Source organism: Cicer arietinum, chromosome 4 (genome assembly GCF_000331145.2).
Source record: "Cicer arietinum cultivar CDC Frontier isolate Library 1 chromosome 4, Cicar.CDCFrontier_v2.0, whole genome shotgun sequence".
In the NCBI taxonomy this organism is placed as follows: Eukaryota; Viridiplantae; Streptophyta; class Magnoliopsida; order Fabales; family Fabaceae; genus Cicer; species Cicer arietinum.
In genome coordinates, this window is record NC_021163.2 from 18102970 (window position 1) to 18124718 (window position 21749).

The 21749-nt window shown below is 30.4% G+C and overlaps 2 protein-coding genes across 9 annotated transcripts in view; one reads left to right on the forward strand and one right to left on the reverse strand.

Annotated features, from left to right (window-relative positions):
• The window catches only part of LOC101503944 (uncharacterized), a 26637-nt gene extending 19340 nt beyond the window's left edge, over positions 1-7297 (forward strand). For 3 of the 8 annotated variants that reach the window (XM_027334042.2, XM_027334044.2, XM_027334045.2), the window contains 6 exons: positions 5218-5301; positions 5590-5723; positions 5882-5941; positions 6192-6280; positions 6420-6571; positions 6834-7297. In XM_027334042.2, coding sequence (XP_027189843.1) covers positions 5218-5301; positions 5590-5723; positions 5882-5941; positions 6192-6280; positions 6420-6571; positions 6834-6977 — 663 coding nt within the window. In that variant the 3' untranslated portion in view covers positions 6978-7297. Of the gene's footprint in view, positions 1-5217; positions 5302-5589; positions 5724-5881; positions 5942-6157; positions 6281-6419; positions 6572-6833 lie in introns of those variants that run through there. The other 5 variants (XM_027334043.2, XR_012162670.1, XR_012162669.1 and 2 more) reach the window with 5 other exon arrangements.
• A 291-nt stretch (positions 7298-7588) lies between these two features.
• Positions 7589-8503, reverse strand: LOC101508754 (uncharacterized). The gene has a single exon (XM_004497291.1). It carries the CDS (start codon positions 8501-8503, stop codon positions 7589-7591), a length of 915 nt encoding a protein of 304 aa, XP_004497348.1.
• Between the last annotated feature and the right edge of the window lie 13246 nt (positions 8504-21749).

A 21749-nucleotide genomic window follows, 5' to 3' on the forward strand; every position in this document is an offset into this window, starting at 1 on the left:
TGCGTTACTCGCTGCTGCTGCTGAGATCGTGATTCTTGATTCGTTTTTGGGTTGTCCTTGCTTGAGCGTGTTACTCGTTGCTGCTGCTTGGTCGATTGTCATCGTGATTTCGTCTGCCTCTCGTTGTGAGCATGTCTCTCTGTTGATGCTCTGTTTCTGCGTTGCTGCTCCTGCTCTGTTTTTGTGTTGCTGCTCCTGCTCTGTTTCTGTACTGCTGCTCCTGCTCTGTTTCTGTATTGCTGCCCTGTTTCTCTGTTGCTGCTTGTTTACGGAGCTTTTGCAATTTAGTCTGGATCTATTTTTTAATTAATTTTTTTTGCACATTACCTAAAAAAAAATCATTGTTTTTTTTACGTACAATAGCATGACTTCTGAAAAAGAAAGAGACAACTTTTGTGTCCGTTTTACTGGCAAGAATTACGCTGCTTGGGAATTTCAATTCAAAATGTATGTTAAAGGAAAAGGATTATGGAGTCACCTTGATGGGGTTTCGAAGGCACCGATAGAGAAAACTGCCTTAGATGCGTGGGAAATCAAAGATGCTCAGATTATTTCTTGGATTCTCAATACTATTGATCCTCATATGATCAATAATTTGCGCTCTTTTTCAACTGCTCAAGAAATGTGGAACTATTTGAAGCGTATCTACAACCAAGACAATACGGCCAAACGTTTTTATTTGGAGCTAGAGTTAGCCAACTACAAACAAGGTAATTTGTCAATTAAAGAATATTATTCTGAATTTTTGAATTTATGGACAGAACACTCTGCTATTCTATTTGCTGTGGTTCCCAAGACTTCTCTCGCGGATGTCCAAGCTGTGTACGACACTAGCAAGCGGGATCAATTTCTCATGAAACTTCGTCCAAAATTTGAGGTTATTAGAGGTGCTTTGCTGAACAAAAATCCTGTTCCTTCTTTGGATACATGTGTTGGTGAACTTCTCCGAGAGGAACAACGTCTCTTTACTCAAGGAACCATGTCTCATGATGTTGTCACTTCTGAACCTGTTTCATATGCTGCTCAAAGCCGAGGTAAAGGTCGTGATATGCGACAAGTCCAATGTTTTTCGTGTAAACAGTTTGGACATGTCGCTCGTAGTTGTAATATGAAATTTTGTAATTATTGCAAGAAGCAAGGTCATATTATCTCTGATTGTCCCACGCGCCCTCCACGACCAACACAACATTCTGTGCAGGCATTCCATGCCACTAAGAGCTCTGCAATTGGTCCTTCCATTCCTAGTGCCTCTAATGGTGGTGCTCTACAGCCCGAAATGATTCAACAAATGGTACTTTCTGCTCTTTCAGCCTTGGGAATTCAGGGTAAGTCTTCTAATGTTTCGAATCCATGGTTTCTTGATTCTGGTGCATCCAATCACATGACGGGTTCTTCTAAATTCTTGCACAATTTACATTCTTATCATGGTAATCAGAAAATTCAAATTGCTGATGGTAATACTATTTCTATCACTAATGTTGGTGATATCAACTCTGATTTTCGGGATGTGCTTGTATCACCTGGACTTGCTTCCAATTTATTGTCTGTTGGACAATTGGTGGACAACAATTGTAATGTTAATTTTTCTCGTGATGGTTGTCTTGTGCAGGAGCAGGTGTCGGGGAAGGTGATCGCGAAGGGGCCTAAAGTGGGAAGATTGTTTCCACTTCAATTTATTTTCAATCATTTATCTCTTGCTTGTAATAGTGTTTTGAATTCTTATGAGGATTGACATAGAAAATTGGGTCATCCAAACTCTAATGTGTTGTCTCATTTAGTTAAAACTGGTTTATTGGGAAATAAAAATGTTGTTTCTAATGCCTCTGTGCCATGTTCTGTTTGCAAATTGGCTAAAAGTAAAACACTTCCTTTTCCGTCTAGTGCTCATCGTGCTTCCACGTGTTTTGAGATGATTCATAGTGATGTATGGGGACTGTCTCCTGTAACTTCTCATGCTCACTATAAATATTTTGTCACATTTATTGATGATTACAGTCGTTTTACTTGGATATATTTTCTTCGGTTCAAATCTGAAGTGTTTTCTATGTTTAAGAAATTTCTAACATATGTTGAAACTCAATTTCAAACAAGTGTTAAAATTTTTCGCTCTGACTCTGGTGGTGAGTATATGTCTCATGAGTTTCAGGAGTATCTTCAGCAAAAAGGTATTTTGTCTCAACGATCATGTCCAAATACCCCCCAACAAAATGGAATGGCAGAACGTAAGAATCGTCATTTGCTTGATGTAACGCGCACCTTACTTCTTCAAGCTTCTGTACCATCTCGATTTTGGGTGGAGGCTCTTTCCACAGCTGTCTTCCTGATTAATCGTCTTCCTTCTACAGTTATTGATCTTGACTCCCCTTTTTTTCGTCTTTTTAAAATTCAGCCTGATTATAGTGATTTACATACTTTTGGATGTGTGTGTTTTGTTCACCTACCTCCATTTGAAAGACATAAACTTGGAGCGCAATCTGCTCAATGCGCATTTATGGGGTATAGTAACTCTCATAAGGGTTTTGTGTGTTATGATGTTTCTAACCAGCGCTTTCGCATTTCTAGGAACGTAACATTTTTTGATAATCAATTTATGTTTCACTGTCTTTCTCATGCCATGAATGATATTGCTATTCTTCCCAATTTTTCTACTATGCCTCAATCTATAGAACGTTTTAAACCAGGAAATGTATATGTTAGAAAACACAAACAACAGGTTATAACCCCCCTTCTCGACCCTGATCCGCCACCTGATCCTGTTGCGGTTGCACCACGACGTTCTAGCAGAGCGTCTCGTGCACCCGATAGATATTCACCAGACAGGTATAATTCCTCACATGCTTCTTTGTCTGCATCTCTCTCTAGCATATCTATTCCTACTTGTTACTCACAGGCTGTTAAAGATGTGCGCTGGATAAAAGCAATGAATGAGGAACTTCAGGCTCTTCAAGAGAATTTCACATGGGATATTGTCTCTTGTCCTCCTCATATCAAACCCATAGGCTGTAAACGGGTGTATTCTATTAAATTGAATTCTGATGGGTCCTTGAATCGGTACAAGGCTCGATTGGTTGCCTTAGGAAACAAACAGGAATATGGAATTGATTATGATGAGACATTTGCACCGGTAGCCAAAATGACAACTGTTCGCACTGTACTCTCTATAGCTGCTTCTAATGGGTGGACTCTTTATCAAATGGATGTGAAGAATGCATTTCTTCACGGTGATCTCACTGAAGATATTTATATGACTCCTCCTCAAGGTCTATTTTCTTCATCTCATGGTGTGTGCAAGCTCAAACGCTCTTTATATGGTTTGAAACAAGCACCTAGAGCATGGTATGAGAAATTTCGTTCCACTTTACTTGGTTTCTCCTTCATTCAGAGTCAACATGACTCCTCTTTATTTATTCATCGCACATCTACAGGCATTGTTCTACTCCTCCTTTATGTTGATGATATGGTTATTACTGGATCTGACCAGGCATCTATCCAAGAACTTAAACATCAATTGCAAACTGCATTTCATATGAAAGATCTTGGAAACTTGCAGTATTTCCTTGGCCTTGAGGTTCATTCTACCTCAAAGGGTATATTTCTTCATCAACATAAGTATGCGACAGACCTTATTTCTATGGCGGGCCTACAATCAGCTAATCCGGTAGATACTCCTCTTGAGGTTAATGTGAAATATCACCGCGATGAGGGTGATCTATTGTCGGATCCCTTATTGTATCGACAACTTGTGGGTAGTCTTAATTATTGGACAATTACTCGGGGTTGAAGGTCCTTACTCGCAAACGTACCTCTGGTTGGAGGCCACCCAAAAAATACCCAAGGTATTGTTCTTCGGGGAGACGCATAACCTGGGAAGAGAAATATTCGAAATCTGAAATGTACTCTTCCACATCTCCAGTTTGTTGAAGATCTTTCAATTCTTCGAATGGATTATCGCTCTTTCTTCCTCCATATCTCTCAATCAACGCTTCCTTCAACTTTAACCATGTGAGGTCATCCTCCGTTTCACATAGAAGATTAAACCAATGAATGGTTGCTCCCTCCATGCTAATTTTCGCCAAACGAACCTTCACTTCTTCAGATATTCCCTGTACCTCAAAATATGTCTCTGCTCGCGTGATCCACCCCACTGGATCATCACCATCAAATGACGGCAGCTCCACCTTCTTCACTGCCATCTTGTATTCCGTAATTGGCCCCTCGGTTATCTGGGACACCTCAGGTGTAGGCCGATTCAACAGTTTTGCAAACTCTGTCAAAATAGCATGATGAAATTCATCCAAGGTTTGACGCAGTGAATCTTCCATCTCAGCCATTCTTATCTCTAAAGCCTCAACTTTGTCAGACATTTTCGGTGGCATTCGGTTTCGCTAGCTTCTATCTCTATCCGGCAGGTCGGACCAATGATAGGAAACATAATTTTATTAACTTGAATTGACGAGCTCTGAAGCTCTTACAATGCTGGAAATATGAAAATGCAGAAAAAGAAATACACCAAAGTTCTAAGAACTCCTAAACCAGAGCAGAATTGCTTCTAACCAGAAAAAGAATTCCCCTAATTGTTTGTTAGAATATTTTCTGAATGTCTCCCCTCTTCCTATTCCCTCATTCTTATAACATAAAATAAATGACATTATTAATTAGCTTTTATTCATTTCATTCATCCTTCTTGAAACTGAATGTCTTTCTCACTTCCCCCTCTTTAATGGAATATCAGTAGAATAAGAGACATTGTTACTAGCATTTATTCCTCCCATCCATCATTCTAGAAACTAAATGTGTGTGAAGTGTGTGACTTGGTTGAGTGGACCCCACTATTTGGGCCCTCATTTCTCTTAATTTGCAGTGTTCTATCAAATTTAAAAGAAGAAAAGTAAATTTCATTACGGGGCCCTGACTTTTTGGGCCCCACAGGCTTCTTACCAACCTTCAAAAGATGAGTTCTTACTTCAACTTAAATGAGATTGCTAGATTCAAAGAGCTTAGAAATCATGTATTTTCTTCATAGCGGCCTACAAAAACAGGTGGTTAGGTGATACGGTAGCAGAGGAATATAGTGATACACAACTTTTCATCCACTCGAGCCTCCTTTTCTTTTATTTTTAAAAACCAATCTGATATTCAAATTACTTGTCATTGTTTTTATTATCGATTTATAAAATGTGTTACCTCATTGACAGTTTCATGCATTTTCTATTTTAGGTACTTATAAGATATGGAAAGTTTTCAAATGCTACATTAATGCTGGATTTTGGTTTTACAATTCCATACAACATTTATGATCAGGTAAGTTCCCTGCAATTGAATTTCAAGTATCATGCATGTGTTTTTCCCCTTTGGCATGTTGCTTTTGTTGTTAATATGATTGCACCAGCTATCTTGATTGATAATAACAGGAGTGTTGGGAACACTCTCTTTCCAACACTCACTTTTTTATTGGATGAAATCCAAATGTGGGATTGATTTCCAAAGTATAGGACCCAAATTGATTTTATCCAATAAGAATATGAGTGTTAGAGCTGAGTGTTCCTAGCACTTCTCTTGATAATAATACTAACCATTCTCACTCCTCAGGTTCAGATCCAATTTGATATACCTAAGCATGATCCTCTGCGTGACATGAAATTGGAACTCTTGCAGCGATACTTTGCGCCTCCAACCAAAGATGTGAAGGGCTTGAAGTGTTCTGTGAATTCCTTCACAATCAAGTTTGCACTTATTTCCTAATTTTATACTTGTCTAGCAGAATAATTTAGTTAATATCCATTTTTTTTACTGATTCTTAGAAGTGGGTTATTTTGGCTAATTCTTAATACTAAGATTCTGCTCTCTGAGTCCAAATTGTCCTTATTGCACCTGAATGCAGTTCTTCCGGCAAACTATTTGACATGAATTGGTTCTCCATTCTCTTTTTAATCAATATTGGGTACATACAATGACCCCAGCTACCGATGTTCAATGGCTAAATTTGCAATGTTACATGCACATGATATTCTTAGCTATCTTGCCTTGGGCTTTATCCGTGTCTTGATGCATGGAGCGTGCATGTTAAATAGTTGTAACCTTGGTGTAGTTCTTATATTTGATATCATGGGCTTTCTGATGTGGTGTTTCTCTAAAGTGTTGCTTATATACTTGTCAGTATTTGGCCATCTGATGGAACTGTGATCACACAGGGAGGTGAAATCTGCTAGAGGAAAAGGGAAGGGTGTGCCTCAATCACTTCGTGCACTTGCTCGTGTTCTTTCTTGTACCACGTCTCAGGGTGTGTAAAAAATCTTATTTTAAATTTCTTTTTTAATGTGTCAATGGTTACTAATCTTCCCACCCAAATAATTAGTTAAACTTGTTATATCACCTATACCTAACAGTATTCACTTTTGAAATTTTTATTGGTGGAACAGCAGAGCTTTACCATTTGGTCGTGGAGGCTGCGCAAACTGATGGTAGGCTGGCTAGGTGCCCTTTACAGCATACAGATAATGAGATACAAGCACACAAGATGTTGTCTTCATTATTCATCCAATTAATCGAGGAGCGCAATGCAACTATTATGGTAAATATCAAAGGACTTAATCTAATTTATTGTTCACTACTGGTTAAACGTCCAAACAAGGTGGCAGCTGAATTGGTAGCAAATTGAAACAAGTGTGTGTTTAATTTGGGTGGACAATTGAAACTGACAATTTTCAGATTGCTAGTTTAGTAAAAGTATAAGGATTTTTAGAATGTATGGTCCGTATTTTATTTCAATTACTTCAAAATCCCCATTGTTCTAACTTCGAGGTAAAAAATGTGGTTTACACACTTGTGTGCAGTCATTAGATTCTTGCGATTCTTCATCCTTGTATGAAAGTCTTCCTGTTAGAAGACAAATGGCTCGAGATCTCCTACACGGTGAGCTACGCATTCTCAAATCTGCTTCTACCTGGTTGGAGAACTACTGTTTTTCCTTGACTTGATGGTCAGTGAATGGCTACAGCCAGAGGAGGAAGAAGTACGCCGTAATCAACACAAATGGAAGACGATATTGAGGTTCCCTGGGAATTCTTATATTTTTTGGGATGTTCCATGATGTAATCTAACATTATTCTGTGTAGTTCAATGTTACACGTTTTCTCTAGTTCATGCAAAGATGTTTTACCCCCCATATGATGTCTTAATCTGAGCATCTACTCTCACTCGCAAAATATGTATTCTATAATTATAAATTTTGTACATCTTCGATGCATCGTTTCCCTTTTAAGCCTTTAAGGCCTAGAAGATCCACTATTTCTTACAAGTTACCAAGTGAAACAACTACATATATTGTTTTTTTTACTTTCATAACATTTTATTTTTTTCTTTATTTCTATCATCCCGTCATATCACTTATAACATCACTCGATTGACTTCTTTTTCTCTCAAGTTGTCATTGGAGTATATGAGTGTATATTAGATGATTTTTCTATATGTTAATGTAGTCATATTCACATAAAAGAAAATTAAATAAATAAATTCAAACTAAAACAAGAAAGATGACCCAGAAGCTTTGTTGTTAATAACAATAAATAGTAAATATAAAAATAAATAATTACAGAGAAGATGAAAGCGAAATACAATCATCATTTTCCTCATGTGTTTCGGGTTCTCTAAAGTCATGTCGTATTCTGCTATCAAAGTAAAACACAGTAGTAACAACATAACTGAAAATCACCGTAAACCCATACGAACAAATGAGAAGCATTAGATTCGAAACACTAATCTTAGAATTCAAACCTTCCAACAACAATTCCACTCTCCCATTTATTATACCCGAAATAAAAACAAACAAACTTGAAAGAACCCACCCGAATATTAACCTCTTTCCCTTCATCAACCCCGATCCGACACAAATTGCATCCCAACCGAATCTATCTTCGACGATGGATACAACGAGGCCCAAGCCCATAACCGCCATCAAATAAACCTCAAAGGCCGATCCAATGGCCATAATAAGAAACCGGGTCTCGTGCGAAAAGAACAACGTAGCGATGACACGTGGCACGGGTGAGAATGCCATGAGGATGACGTAAACAAAGATAACGGTGATAAACGGGCGCTTCCAGTTATTTCTAACGGCGTTAAGGGCGGAGGTAAGTGTAAGAGTTTTTCCTTGAAGAGTGGTGTGTGTGGTGTAAACGGAGGAAACGGCGGCAGCGAGGGATAAGGGGAGGCAAAGGAGGTAGAAGAATGATCTGATGCGGAGGAGATAAACGGCGTTGTCACGAGATTCATGCGAAACGTGACGCGCTTCCATGAGAGTGGAAGTGAAACGCGCGAGGGCTTCGAGATGGTAGATATGGTTACGAAGGGGGTGGGGGGGGGTAGAGAGAGTGAAGAGAAGAAAAGAGAGTGGGAGTGTTGTGAAAGAAGCGATGGAAAAGAATACGAGTTTGTTGTTGTGAATTATTCTCAGTGGTTCCAACAAAACCCAAACCCAACCTTCCTTTCCTTTTACTATCAACATTTTTTTAGTGTGAGAGATAAAGCTCTTGCTAAGCACTCAATATGTTATTGTTATTGTTTACCATACACAAACACAATATTTGCAACTTGCCTCAATATTATTATTATTATTATTATTACTTTCTCTCCGTCCATTTATTGTCTTTTCTTACGTTTTTTATATTGTATTATTTTTGTTTAGATTCTTTTTATATTTTTGTTGATAAACAATCTACCCAATCTACTCACTCCATAAACATTTATGATATAAGAGCGTGAAAATTTATCTTAGTTATTTGGTATAAATTAAAAAGTAAATAATCTAAAAGTTTTAACAATTGAAAGTGTATTTATGAAATAAATACTTAAAAGAACATGACACATGATTTTTGAGTAAATGAATTAACTTACAAATAAATTTCATAAACATATTAACGATGGGTAAATAATTTTAAGAATTTATAGAAAAACAAACTGAAAATTTAATTAAGATAATTTATGTTGTTAGGTATCTTGTTAAATAAAAATATTTTTTTAAAAAATGTAATTGTTAATATTTTATTTGCAATAATATATCACAAAATAGATTAAATAGTTTCAATTTATTTTTTATTGAAAATAATTTTTTATTTAAAAAATTTTGATAATGAAAAGATTAGTCATATTTTTTTAAAATATATATAAAAAAATAATATTCAATAGTTATAAGAACACGGTTTTATTAGTGTGTCTAAGACATCTGAAATCTCACAACCCACTCTGATTTTTAAACATTAAAATAATTAATTATTAATAAAATAAAAGTAAAAAAAATGAAACTCCTCTCACACTACAACCTTGATCTCTTGATCATTCTAATGGAAAAACTTTGATAATTAATAGAAAAAATAGCGAATGTGATAAATAGAAATCCTCAAAGCCTCAAACCTCCCCTAAAAAATGAAAGTAAAAAAAAAAAAAAAAAAAAAAAAAAAAAAAAAAAAAAAAACTCCTCTCTCTCACTACAACCCCAAAACTTAATAAAGAAAATAGAGGATATGAGAAATAGAGAAGATTCCAATCTTGAAAATAGCCCGTAAGAATGAAAAATAGAAACTAAATGAACTGAGGTGATATAATATATTTGTATAATGACAATTTTTAATTTTTTATTAATTACTACAAACAAAATAACTGAATTTAATTAGTTTAAATAAGAATTAAACAAATGAAATATTATTTTAAACTAAACAAAATTAAGAGCAAATAAAAATATATATCAAAATGTGAGTTGCTTACATGTATAATATTTGAGTTAACTGAAGAATCTTTTAAATATCTTTTTGTTTAAACATATAAATTACCCTCTTTTTAAATTATATATCAATTTATTTTTTATTTTTGTTTTATTTAAATTTAATCGACACAACATCTCTAAAATATGACATTTTATAGAGAATATTTTTATCTTTTTTTATTTTATATTTTTAATAGGAGGTCACATTTTAAAAATACAATTATTTTCTATATTTTTTTATTAATTTCATATTAATATAACTAAAAACATACTATTTATTAATAATTGAAATTAATAAATTAAGATAACTGAATATTATTAAGTCAGTTTTAGTATTCTCGACTTTCAAAAACTTTAATTATTGAACATCAACTTTGACTTTTAAAACCGTTTTATAAAATATCATTATAACTAACATAGTTATAATTAGTAATTAAATATGTAAATATAATTAAAGTAGAGTCTTACTAGTTTAAAGAAAATTTGACTTAAAAGATATAGCGCACATTTACTTAAACAAGTAAATTTAAAATTTACATTTCTTTTTTTAGATTTTCTTTTATACGTTCCATTAAATTAATCAACCAGAAATATATTAAATTGTTCTAAGAGAAAATAAGACATATCATTTAAGTGTGAATTTTTTTTTCATTAACATCCATTAAAGTAATGTATTCCGCCACATTGCATCATTTGATCTCATTTTTATGATAAAATAAAAAAAATTTATTAAATAATGCGAATGTAAAACTATTTTATATTAACTATGCATATTCTTTAAATCTATAATTAAAACTATTATTTCAATATATTAATTTCAACCATATTTAAACAATTTGTTTTTTTTTAAATTAATACTAGATCTCAAAAAAAATACAATGATGGACCCATCCACGTGAGATCCTATTAAAACTTTTAAAATCATAACAACAACAAAAATATGTTACTAACATAAGGTCCCAAAGACTCTTCATATTTTAAATAAAAGATATTATTTTTTAGGTTAAATTACATTTGTGGTCCCTTAACTTAATTTCAGATAACGTTTTAGTCCTTTATCTTTTTTTTTTCTCGACTTGGTCCTTTATTTTAATTTTAAGTGACAATTTGATATTTTATATTTTAAAATTTCAACAATGTTATCCTTTTTCATACAAAAATTCAAAAAAAAAATTTAATCAAAACTCATAAAATTAATTATATTCTTCAATATAATACAAATTTCGTCAAATTCGTAACGCAAATCTTCAAATAAACTCATATTTTCATACTTTATTTGATATTGTTAGGAATAAAGGACTAAATCGGGAAAAAAAAAGATAAAGGACTAAAACGTTACCTGAAATTAAGTTAAGGGACCACAGATGTAATTTAGCCTATTTTTTATATTAGTAATAAATATTTATATCACATATTTTTATTAGTTACAATTATTTATTTCGTGTTTTTGTATGTGTCAATAAAAATAATTTGTCTCATAGTTTTTTAATATTTATCAGTTATAAATATCTGTTTCATATTTTTTATGTATCATTTATAAATATTGATCACACATTTTTTAATATTTATCAATGATAATATTTGTTTCATGTTTTTTTTTTTTATGTATCAAGGATAAATATTATCCTATAATTTTTTATATTTATCACTGATAATAATTTATCTCGTATTTTTTATTTATCAATTATAAATATTTATTTCATGTAATATTTATCAATTTTTTTTCTTATCAATGACAAATATTTGTTCCATGAATTTTTATATGGATCATGCTAACAAGTGTCATAAGGACACTTGTTAATAAAACAAAAAAGGAAATAAAAAAACAATAAATTTTTAGTGAAACATCTAAGATTTTACAATTTTAAAGTTTGAATAACACGACTTCAATTTTTTTTCCACACTAATTTTCTTAACAAATGCCCCGGATGCATTTGTTGACATTTTTCTTTTTATATTTTCTACTAAAAAATATTTATTTCGCATTTTTTATGCATTAGTATCAAATTGTTATTCAATATTTTATTATTATTATTTATCCATGTAAAACATATGTCTTGTGTTTTTAACATTGGACTAACGATTGAAATTGAAGAGGGCAATTTCATTTATTTTTCTTCCAATTGTTCTCTACTCTAACATTATAGTAGTTGCTTCCATTTTTTGTCTTTACAAAATTAAACCAAATAAATTCATTCCCCTTCATCAATTAAAAGTATTCAATAATTTTAAGTGTTTAATTAATTATCTTTCTAAAATATATTAATCAGACAAGATGTACACATTTTTTTATAAGAGAGAAGAAAAATAGAAAAAGTGTATGAAAAATAAGGTTGTTGAGTGGCTTCAATTTGCGTGTATCAAAAGTTGTTCTAAAAAGTGAATTTATCGCATTCGACTTTTAGAAAATCATTCAAAATTTAAATTAAATAAATTGTCATTTTTATCAGTATATTTCAGTGATAGTTAAAAACGAGGAAAACAATATTAATTTTTAATTGTGTTTTCATTTTTTATATTGATAGTTGATAAAAAAAATGATAATTTAATATATAATTTTAAAAACATGGTAATTTATATATTTTTTATTTTAAAAAAATTTCAAAATTCTAATGTGATATCTTATATGTGTGTATGCACATCAGTGTCACGTTTAGTGACTAATTAACAAAAATTTCATATGTAAGAAAACAAAGATAGATAATTAACACAATAAAATTAAGATGATAATACTATGGTAAAAATTATTTGTTATCATATTTAATTTATAATAAAAGTTACAAAATTAAAGTACAATAGCCTTATAACTCCAAGCGTCCCTTTTTTCCCAGTTAACATTATCCCAACTATGATATACAGCATCTTTCCTCACTGACCAATAAACATGTTGATGGCTTAATCCTCCTTCCTTCTCAAACTTATATAGCCAGAAATTTATACCACGTGGCCCATTATGTCGGTCCCATATCAAATGACAAGCTTTATTTTCAAAGTTTGTCACCAAAGAAAAAGGTTTTCCTGGTTCTAATCTGAGTAAACCGGAATAAAAAGTGGATTCCATTACTAATTGTGGTGAGCCAGGTGGCAAATCATTGACTATTGAAAGAGATAATATGTTGATTTTGGATTCGTTTAGGTGAGGTTTAGAAAATGATACACTCTCTAGATTTCTAGCACTTGAACATGTTGAAATATTCAAACACACAACAAGTAGTACTAATATTGACACAAACACTAAATCTGGCATTTTAATTTGTTGGGTTATTTTCACTCCACAATATGTTGTTATATTATGAGTGGGACTGTATATATAGGAGGACACATATCATCTTACAATCATTTATGTTAAATGATAAACACAAAATTAAATGTATTTGACCAAAACAATACGTTAAAGATTTTACTTATCTTTATTTATGGTTTAAATATGATTTTAATCGTTGCAATTATAATCTTTTTTAACTTTTTTTGCTTTTCGTAAGTCTTTTTTTTGTTAATTAACATCTTTGCAAATAAAGTTTTATTTTAAAATAGTCATTCAATCCAATTTCTTTTACAAAAATCTTAACATCGTTAACTAAATGTATTTGACCAATAAATATAAATGTATTTGACCAAAACAATACGTTTAAGATTTTGCTTATCTTTATTTATGTTTTAAATATATCTCTAATCGTTGCAATTATAATTTTTTTTTTAATTTTATTTTGCTTCTCGTACGTCTTTTTGTTTGGTTAGTATCTTTGTAAATATAGTTTTATTTTAAAATACCCATTCAATCCAATTTCTGTTACAAAAATTGTAACATCTTTAAAACATAAGCCTTTTTGTAATAAAAAAACCAAATATAATTAAATTATAACATTTTTTTAACCTAATATTAACCTTAAATATTTCAGAGCTCCCTAAAATAACCTAAATTGTGCCTTTTTCTTCGTCATTTCTCATCGACGACGACCAAGTCAGTCACGAACTCGTGCATGCGAACGACGACACTTGGGTTAGAGGATGGACTTTTCTGTTAGATTTTTCGATGGGGGCAAGTTCGTGAGAGATTTAGTTTTGTATTACATATGGGTAATGATCATGTGGTTCATGTGATTGATGTTGACAAATAGAGTTATTTTGAAGGACTTAGGTTATGATAACTCTAAGTATAGGTTATGGTGGAAAAAAATGAAGATAGAAACTTTAAAAGAATAGTGGACGATAAAGATGTAACTGAGGTTGGTGAACATGCTCTGAAAACGAATTGCAAAGCTTAATTATATATTTAGCACTCTGTAAAAGGGTTGGTTGGGTCAAAACTATGATTAAAGTTGGGGCAATATTCTGGGGGTTAAATGTTGCTGACGAAATTGACGTTGATGATGACAAAAGTGTTAGTGACAATGCAAATGAAGTTTATGGTGTTAAATTTGTTGATAGTGAGGATGAGAGAGCACTTGGCTTGGATGATGATTTTGGTGTTGATAATACAACACATGATCATTCTGTTGGATCATATAATGTCGAAATCCATGCTTTAAACCATGGTAAACCATATAGATTGAAGACTACTGTAAGTAGATTCATACCCAAGTAAAAAACTAAGAACATTGAGATTGTTATTGTGTTGGACAATTATATTTCTGATATTGAAATGAAGTATGCTTATGTCACTCATGAGCTAGATAATAGTGACCTTGGTTTTGATTCAGATAAAGAAAAGGGACGAAAGTATGATCAGTTTAGGGTTGAGAAGCTAAACAAGAATTTTAAATTCAAATTGGGACTAGAGTTTAAATCACTTGTTGGGTTTAAGGATGCAATAAGAGAAAAGTCTATATTAAATGGGAAAAAAATAAAGCTTGTAAAGAATGACAACGCAAGAGTAAGGGTCATATGCACGACTAAATGTGGGTTCTTAGCACTTGTAAGTATAGTGGGGGGAAAGACACACTTTCAGAAGGAGCTAAACAAAAATTTCAAGTTCAAATTGGGACTAGAAATAAATCACTTTACGAGTTTAAAGATACAATAAGAGAATAATCTATATTAAATGCGAAGGAAATCAAACTTGTAAAGAATGATAGCGCAAGAGTAATGGTCATATGCAAGGCTAATTGTGGGTTCTTAGCACTTGTAAGTAAAGTGGGAGAAAGTCACACTTTCATAATGAAGAAATGGTGTAGTGATCACAAATGTGGTCGGATTTTGAATAGTAATTCGAAAAATTATAAGTAGATTGCTAAATATGTGGCAGATAAGTTGATCAGTTTGGACAATATGAAGATTCGTGAAATCGTTTCAAACATTAGAACGACATATTATGTAGGTATAACAATAGGACAACTCTAAATGATAAATAGATTGCAAATGAAATTGTAGAAGGTGATCTAACAAAATAATATACTTTGTTGTGGAGGTATCCTGCAAAGCTGAGGAGGGCAAGTGTTGGAAACACATGTAAGATAAATATTGATTGTCCATGTCTAACACTTCAGGAACGATTTAGTAGTTTTTATTTTTTCTTTGATAGTTGTGAGAATGGTTTTTTGAGAGGCTATAGATCGTTTATTGGGGTGGATGAATGCCACCTAAAGACAAAGTATGAGGGAACACTTCTAATTGATGTTGGTTGGGATTTAAATGATCAATAATTTCCCTTAGTTTCGGGATGGTTGAAACTGAGATTAAGGAGTCTTGGAAAACCTCCATAACTTTAAGATGATGTTGATCGTGAATTTGCTGCTCTTGCTACTGCATTTGAGGCTTCTAAAATTGCTAAAGCTATTGCGTCTGCATTTGCATTAAGGGCGGGAATAGGCCATACTTTAAAAGGCATGAGTCTAGCATACAATTAATTTTTTAGGCCTAAGCCTGACCTACGACCTATCATAGGTTTTTTTTTGCCTGGTCTGGAAGTCTATTTAAAAGCCTTATTAACATTAAAACATTTAAATATTATATTTTACATCTATATATATTAAATAAAAAATAAATTTTCTAACAAAATGATTTAAAAAAAATATGAAGCAAACACCATTTAAACCCTAAAAAATGATTTTTTGTTTGAAAGAATAAATTTTTTCCTGAAACAAATGCATCCATTATTACTTGTCAAACAAATATGGAACAACTACTGAGTAATTGTCTAATTGAACGACTGTCGAATATGGAACGATTATCGATTATGAAATCGCTACCAAATATAGAACGATTATTGAATATAGAAGACTACTGATTGATCGCCTAATTGATAGACTTTAAAATAGAAAATAATATTATTAATAAATAGTAATAAAAAATAACATTAATAAATAATAAAAAAAATATATAGGCTGGCCTGTCAGACCTAATAGACTTTTTTATAAGCCTAAGTCTGACCTATTTAAATAAATAGATTTTAAAAATAGCATAAGTCTATCTTTTTTATTAAATAAATCCGGTCAGATTAGACTATAAGTAAATAACCTAGCAAATAAAAGTTTTAATAATTGAAAGCGTATTTATGAACTACTTAAAAAAACATGAATCAAGTGGTTCACATGTCCGAAAATTTAATTAAGATAATTTATGTTGTTAGATATGTTGCTAAAAAAAAAGTAAAAAAAAAAATGAAACTCCACTCTCACTACAACCTCAAAACTTTGATAATTAATGGCAAAGATAGAGAATGTGATAAATGGGTTGGAGAAATATAATATGTTTGTATAATGATATTTTTTTGATTTTGTATTAATTACTACAAACAAAATAAATGAATTTTATTAGTTTAAATATTAAATGTTATTTTAAACTAAACATAATCAAGAGCAAATAAAAATATATATAAAAATGTGGGTTGCTTACATGTATAATATTTGAGCTAAGTGATGAATCTTTTAAATATCTTTTATGTTTAAGCTTACAAATTACCCTTTTTAAAAAAAAATTATATATCAATTTATCTTTCTTTTAAATTTAGTCAACACAACATCCCTAAAATATGACATTCTATAAGAATATTTTTATTTTAAATTTTCACTTGGAGGTCACATTTTAAAGATACAATTATTCTCTATATTTTTTATTTATTAATTTCATATTAATATAACTAAAAAATATTATTTATTAATAATCAAAATTAATAAATTAAAATAACTAAATATTATTAAGTCAATTTTAGTATTATCGACTTTCAAAAAACTTTAATTGATCATCAACTTTAACTTTTAAAAAAGTTTTATAAAATATGACTATAACTAACATAGTTATAATTAGAAATTAAGTATTAGAGTAGATATGTAAATATAATTAAAGTAGTCTTACTAGTGTAAAGAAATTTGACTTAAAATAATATATCACACGTCTACTTAAACAAGTAAGTTTAAAATTTGGATTTCTTTTTAGAGATATTCTTTTATACGTCCCATTAAATTAATCAACCACAAATATATTAAATTGTTTTAAGAGAAAATAAGACATTTCATTTAAGTGGATTTTTTTTTCCATTAACATCCATTATTTAAGAGAAAATAAAACTAGTAATATTTGGTTTGAAAGAAATAATTGAAATTGACAACCTACTTGTAATGTGTTTCATTTAAACCAAACTAAATGAAATACGTTATTATTGACAAAATCTATATGTTATGATCTATATGTAAATTATAGTGAGTAACTCTATTGTATTTTGTTTCATAATTGAATGATAAATGTGATAGGTATTTTATTTCATAATTGAATGATAAATATTATATGTGTTAATTGATTTATTTTGTCATGTTAATCTATCATGTTATGTTAGTTGATTTTTACATGATGTGCTTAATTGGAGATTGAATGTCCTAAATACATTTATAGACTAAGTTTGAATCTTGAGGGTGGTAAGTTAGATATTAGTTCACTCACTCCAAATTTCGAAGACGAAATTCTTTAACAAGAGGAGAATTATAACACCCTAAATTTTATAATAAACTATTTTATTAGTTAAGTACGATTTTAAATAATTAAGTTAATGTTAAAATTATTTTAGAATATATGATGATAAATTTTCTGACTAATTTTCGTTATATAGGTGATTTCTTTGATGTGCTAGTTTTATAAATATTAAATTACATGACCGATATAAATAGTAAATATTATATTTTACTCTTTGATCTATTTTTTTAAAAAAATAATAGTATATTAGTGTAATATATATTTTAAAGAAAAATATTTTATGCGATTTTATGTGTATACACGTGTACCCAATTAATGTAATATTTTTTTGTACGTTTGACTGATATTAAGTATGCACATAGTTATATTTCAATTATTTATAATAATTTTCTATTTTTAGTTATTTTTTTTATAAATAATTATCTTGAGATAGAATTGATATTTTGTTTGATTTCTTTTATTTTTATATACTTGTTATGACATTGTGTGTGACACCCTAAACCCCAAAATAACATTTATAATAATTTATACTAAATTATTTGAAGAAAACTTGCAGCAGATAAAGAAAATATGTTAAAGAAAATAAAAACTTTAATATCTAATTTAGGAAATCACATTTTCCTAAATACACATGTAACAATTCAACTTTTTTTTTTTCCAATTAAAATAATACAATATCAATGAACTTGATTCAACTAGAATTTCTTGATTTAATTCCCAAGACTTACTCGTACTAAGTTTTCATATAAAAAGTCATTTATAATAACATAAGTAAAATACACATTACAACTCTTAATTCCCGATATCACCTATCAGAGCGGGGTTTCTCCCAAACTTGAACTTTGACACTCATTAACCTGTAATAACTGCGATTTTGCAAACGCAGGGCCAAGCCAGTCAAACACAAACAATGAAGGAGGTGAGTTTTGAAATCATGTTGATAGTATAATATAAATAAGATGAACACGCAATTAATCATCAATAAACCGTATCATTACACAAACATTCTTCAAGGAAAAACATCACATTATATAGTCGAAATCAAAGAAAGTCAATACACTTCACTGTAACATCAAATCATCGCATAAATTATTATCACACATAATACATAGTAATCACAACAAAACAATCACAAGAAAATGCAATGCTATGCATGAGCTTAGACTCTACTTCACAATGTGGTACCATTCTAACTCTGAAGTACTTGGTTAGGAGGCTTGATACTACCATCCTGGTGGACGGACAATTCAAATTGGCGCTGTCCTCATAGATCCCCTCAACTCAACCTGAGACACATCTACGTGACAGTCGAGGTAAACGTGTGTTGCGTGGTAGCTCCCGACATTTGGAGTGCTACCTCCAAGTCACCTAGGAATTCCCCACATTTGGAGTGCATAAAATTAATTCAACAACCAATATCATAATAATATCACACACCACACATTTAAAGAAATTAAATCAAACATCACAATAATATCAAATGCCACACATTTAACGAAATTAAATCAAATATCACAATAATATCCAATGCCACACATTCAAACAAATTAAATCAATCAACACCCTACAAATATTTCTATTCCATATTTTCACATTAATTAATTTATCCCTCAAAGGGCTACTGCCATACGTAGCGAGCCCCGAATGAATCGTTGGGAAATACGGTTTTCCCGTTCATCTCACAATATATTACACTCATGAATTCAAATGATCTCTCACCCCTTACCTTATTTCGACGCTTTCACACACGAATAGGATTCCACGAGCAAACAGCATTTGTTCATTGACTCTTTGTCCATCAATCGATCTAACTCGACAGTTTATGGGTAAACGTTAAAAATAAAATATGAGAAGATGCTCTAAAAACTAAACTCGAAATTCCGTCAAGGAAAATTACCATAAATTAGAAATCCAATCAGTGGATAATATAGCCACTTTTCACACGGTCGTTTTGGCGTTAGTTTCACTCAAATCGGACTTACGATGAAGGAGAACGGTGCAAAATAACGAATTCTACAAACGGAGAAGTTGGGTATTTTAGAGAGAAATCGAGGTTGTTAAAATTCTGGAAAATTATGTTTAATGGACTAGTTAAATGAATGAAATAACATACTCAAATTTGGGCGAGAATGGAGAAAGTTTTCTGGACACTTATCGATCACCGGTGTCAAACGATAGGTTGTTGTTGTGTTTCTACTTTGGTTTCAAAGCTGCCTTTCCAATTCCCTTTTTTTTGTTGTTGTTTTATTTTATTAACAATTAGGGTTCACACATGGTTAAAACTCATTGGTCCCTTTATTTATTTTTAAATAAAACCAATAATTAATAAAACTAATATTTTAACATTTTTTTTAACATAATTTAATTACTAAATACTGCTAATATTTTATAAAATATAGTAATAACTCGTTTAAAATATATTAATAATCAAACCCTTCATATTCAAAATAATCACCCGAATGATACTTTTTTTTTAAATACTCACATTAAAATACTATCATAATTAGAGAATATTCAAAATTATAAAATAAATAAGTATAAAATCAACACTTTATATTAAATACTAAATCATACTAAATATATATATATAATCACAATATCATAATAAGTATATAAAAATAAAGAAAATCAAACACAATATTACCACTATCTCAAGATAATTATTTATAAAGTAAATAATTAAAATAAAATATATTTAGAATTAAATAAATATAATTAAGTACACATTTAATATTAGTCAAACGCATAAAAAATAATATATTAATTGGGTGTGTGTATATACACGTAAAATCGTATAAAATCTTTTTCTTTAAAATATATATTACACTAAATACTATTATTTTTTTTAAAAATATATCAAATAATAAAATATAATATTTATTATTTATATCGCTCATGTAATCTAGTATATATAAAACTAGCACATCATAAAATCACATATATAACGGAAATTAATCACAAAGTTTATTAACATATATTTTATAATAACATTAACATCAAATTAATTATTTAAAATCATATTTAATTAATAAAATAGTTTATCATAAAATTTATGGTGTTACAATTCTCCCCTTGTTAAAGAATTTCGTCCTCGAAATTTGCGGTGAGTGAACTAATATCTAACTTACCACCCTTAAGATTCAAACTTAATCTACAAACATATTTAAGACATTCAATCTCCAATTAAGCACAACATGTAAAAAAATCAACTAACATAGCATGATAGGATAACATGACACAATAAATCAGTTAAACATAACATTTATCATTCAACTATGAAATAAAATATCGCATTTATCATTCCATTATGAAATAAAATACCATAGAGTTACTCACTATAATTTACATATAAAATATAACATAACATATAGATTTTGCAAATAATAACGTAATTCATTTAGTTTGGTTAAATGAAACACATGTCAAGTATGTTGTCAATTTCAACTAGTTCTTTCAAACCAAATATTACTAGTTTTACTCCTTAAAATAAAGTCTAAATCCTATCACCAAACATTCAACAAATTTAACTTAGGTATGACAAAGAGAGCTATTTTGAAAATATTAAACACATCTAACAACTTAATAATACTATAATAGATTTACAATCAATTACTCTATAAAGACATACTCTATATATAATCAAGGAGAAAGAAAAAAATAATGATAGAGATACTATTTCCTAATAACATATATTTAATAAATAAATTCATTCAATTGATATAAGCAATGAACATGTTTTTTTTAACTATTTAAAAGTAAAATTAAAAGGTACTTCTAACAAAATAACGAGTTATCGTTGTCTCTTTTATTGACGATGAATCATCGGGGTAGCTAGTCCCTCCTACTCATGTAGTCAACTACTTAAGGAACTATAACTGCAGTCATTTAATTTCTAATATGGATAACTAAAAGTATCTTTAACGTGGTTCAGGAGTGCGAAGGCGGCGCCACAACTCCTACTCCTTACTTCAAGTTAAAAACCCATTTAATTACACATTTCTAGTAATTTGTTTGTAATTTACAACTAGTTATAACAACAAAAGTAAGGACACTTGCATCAATATGAATCACCAATTAAAATAAAGAA

What these genes read in the sequence shown, in the direction of transcription:
- LOC101508754 (XM_004497291.1), bottom strand. Translation starts at nt 8,503, where the DNA reads ATGTTGATAGTAAAAGGAAAGGAAGGTTGGGTTTGGGTTTTGTTGGAA.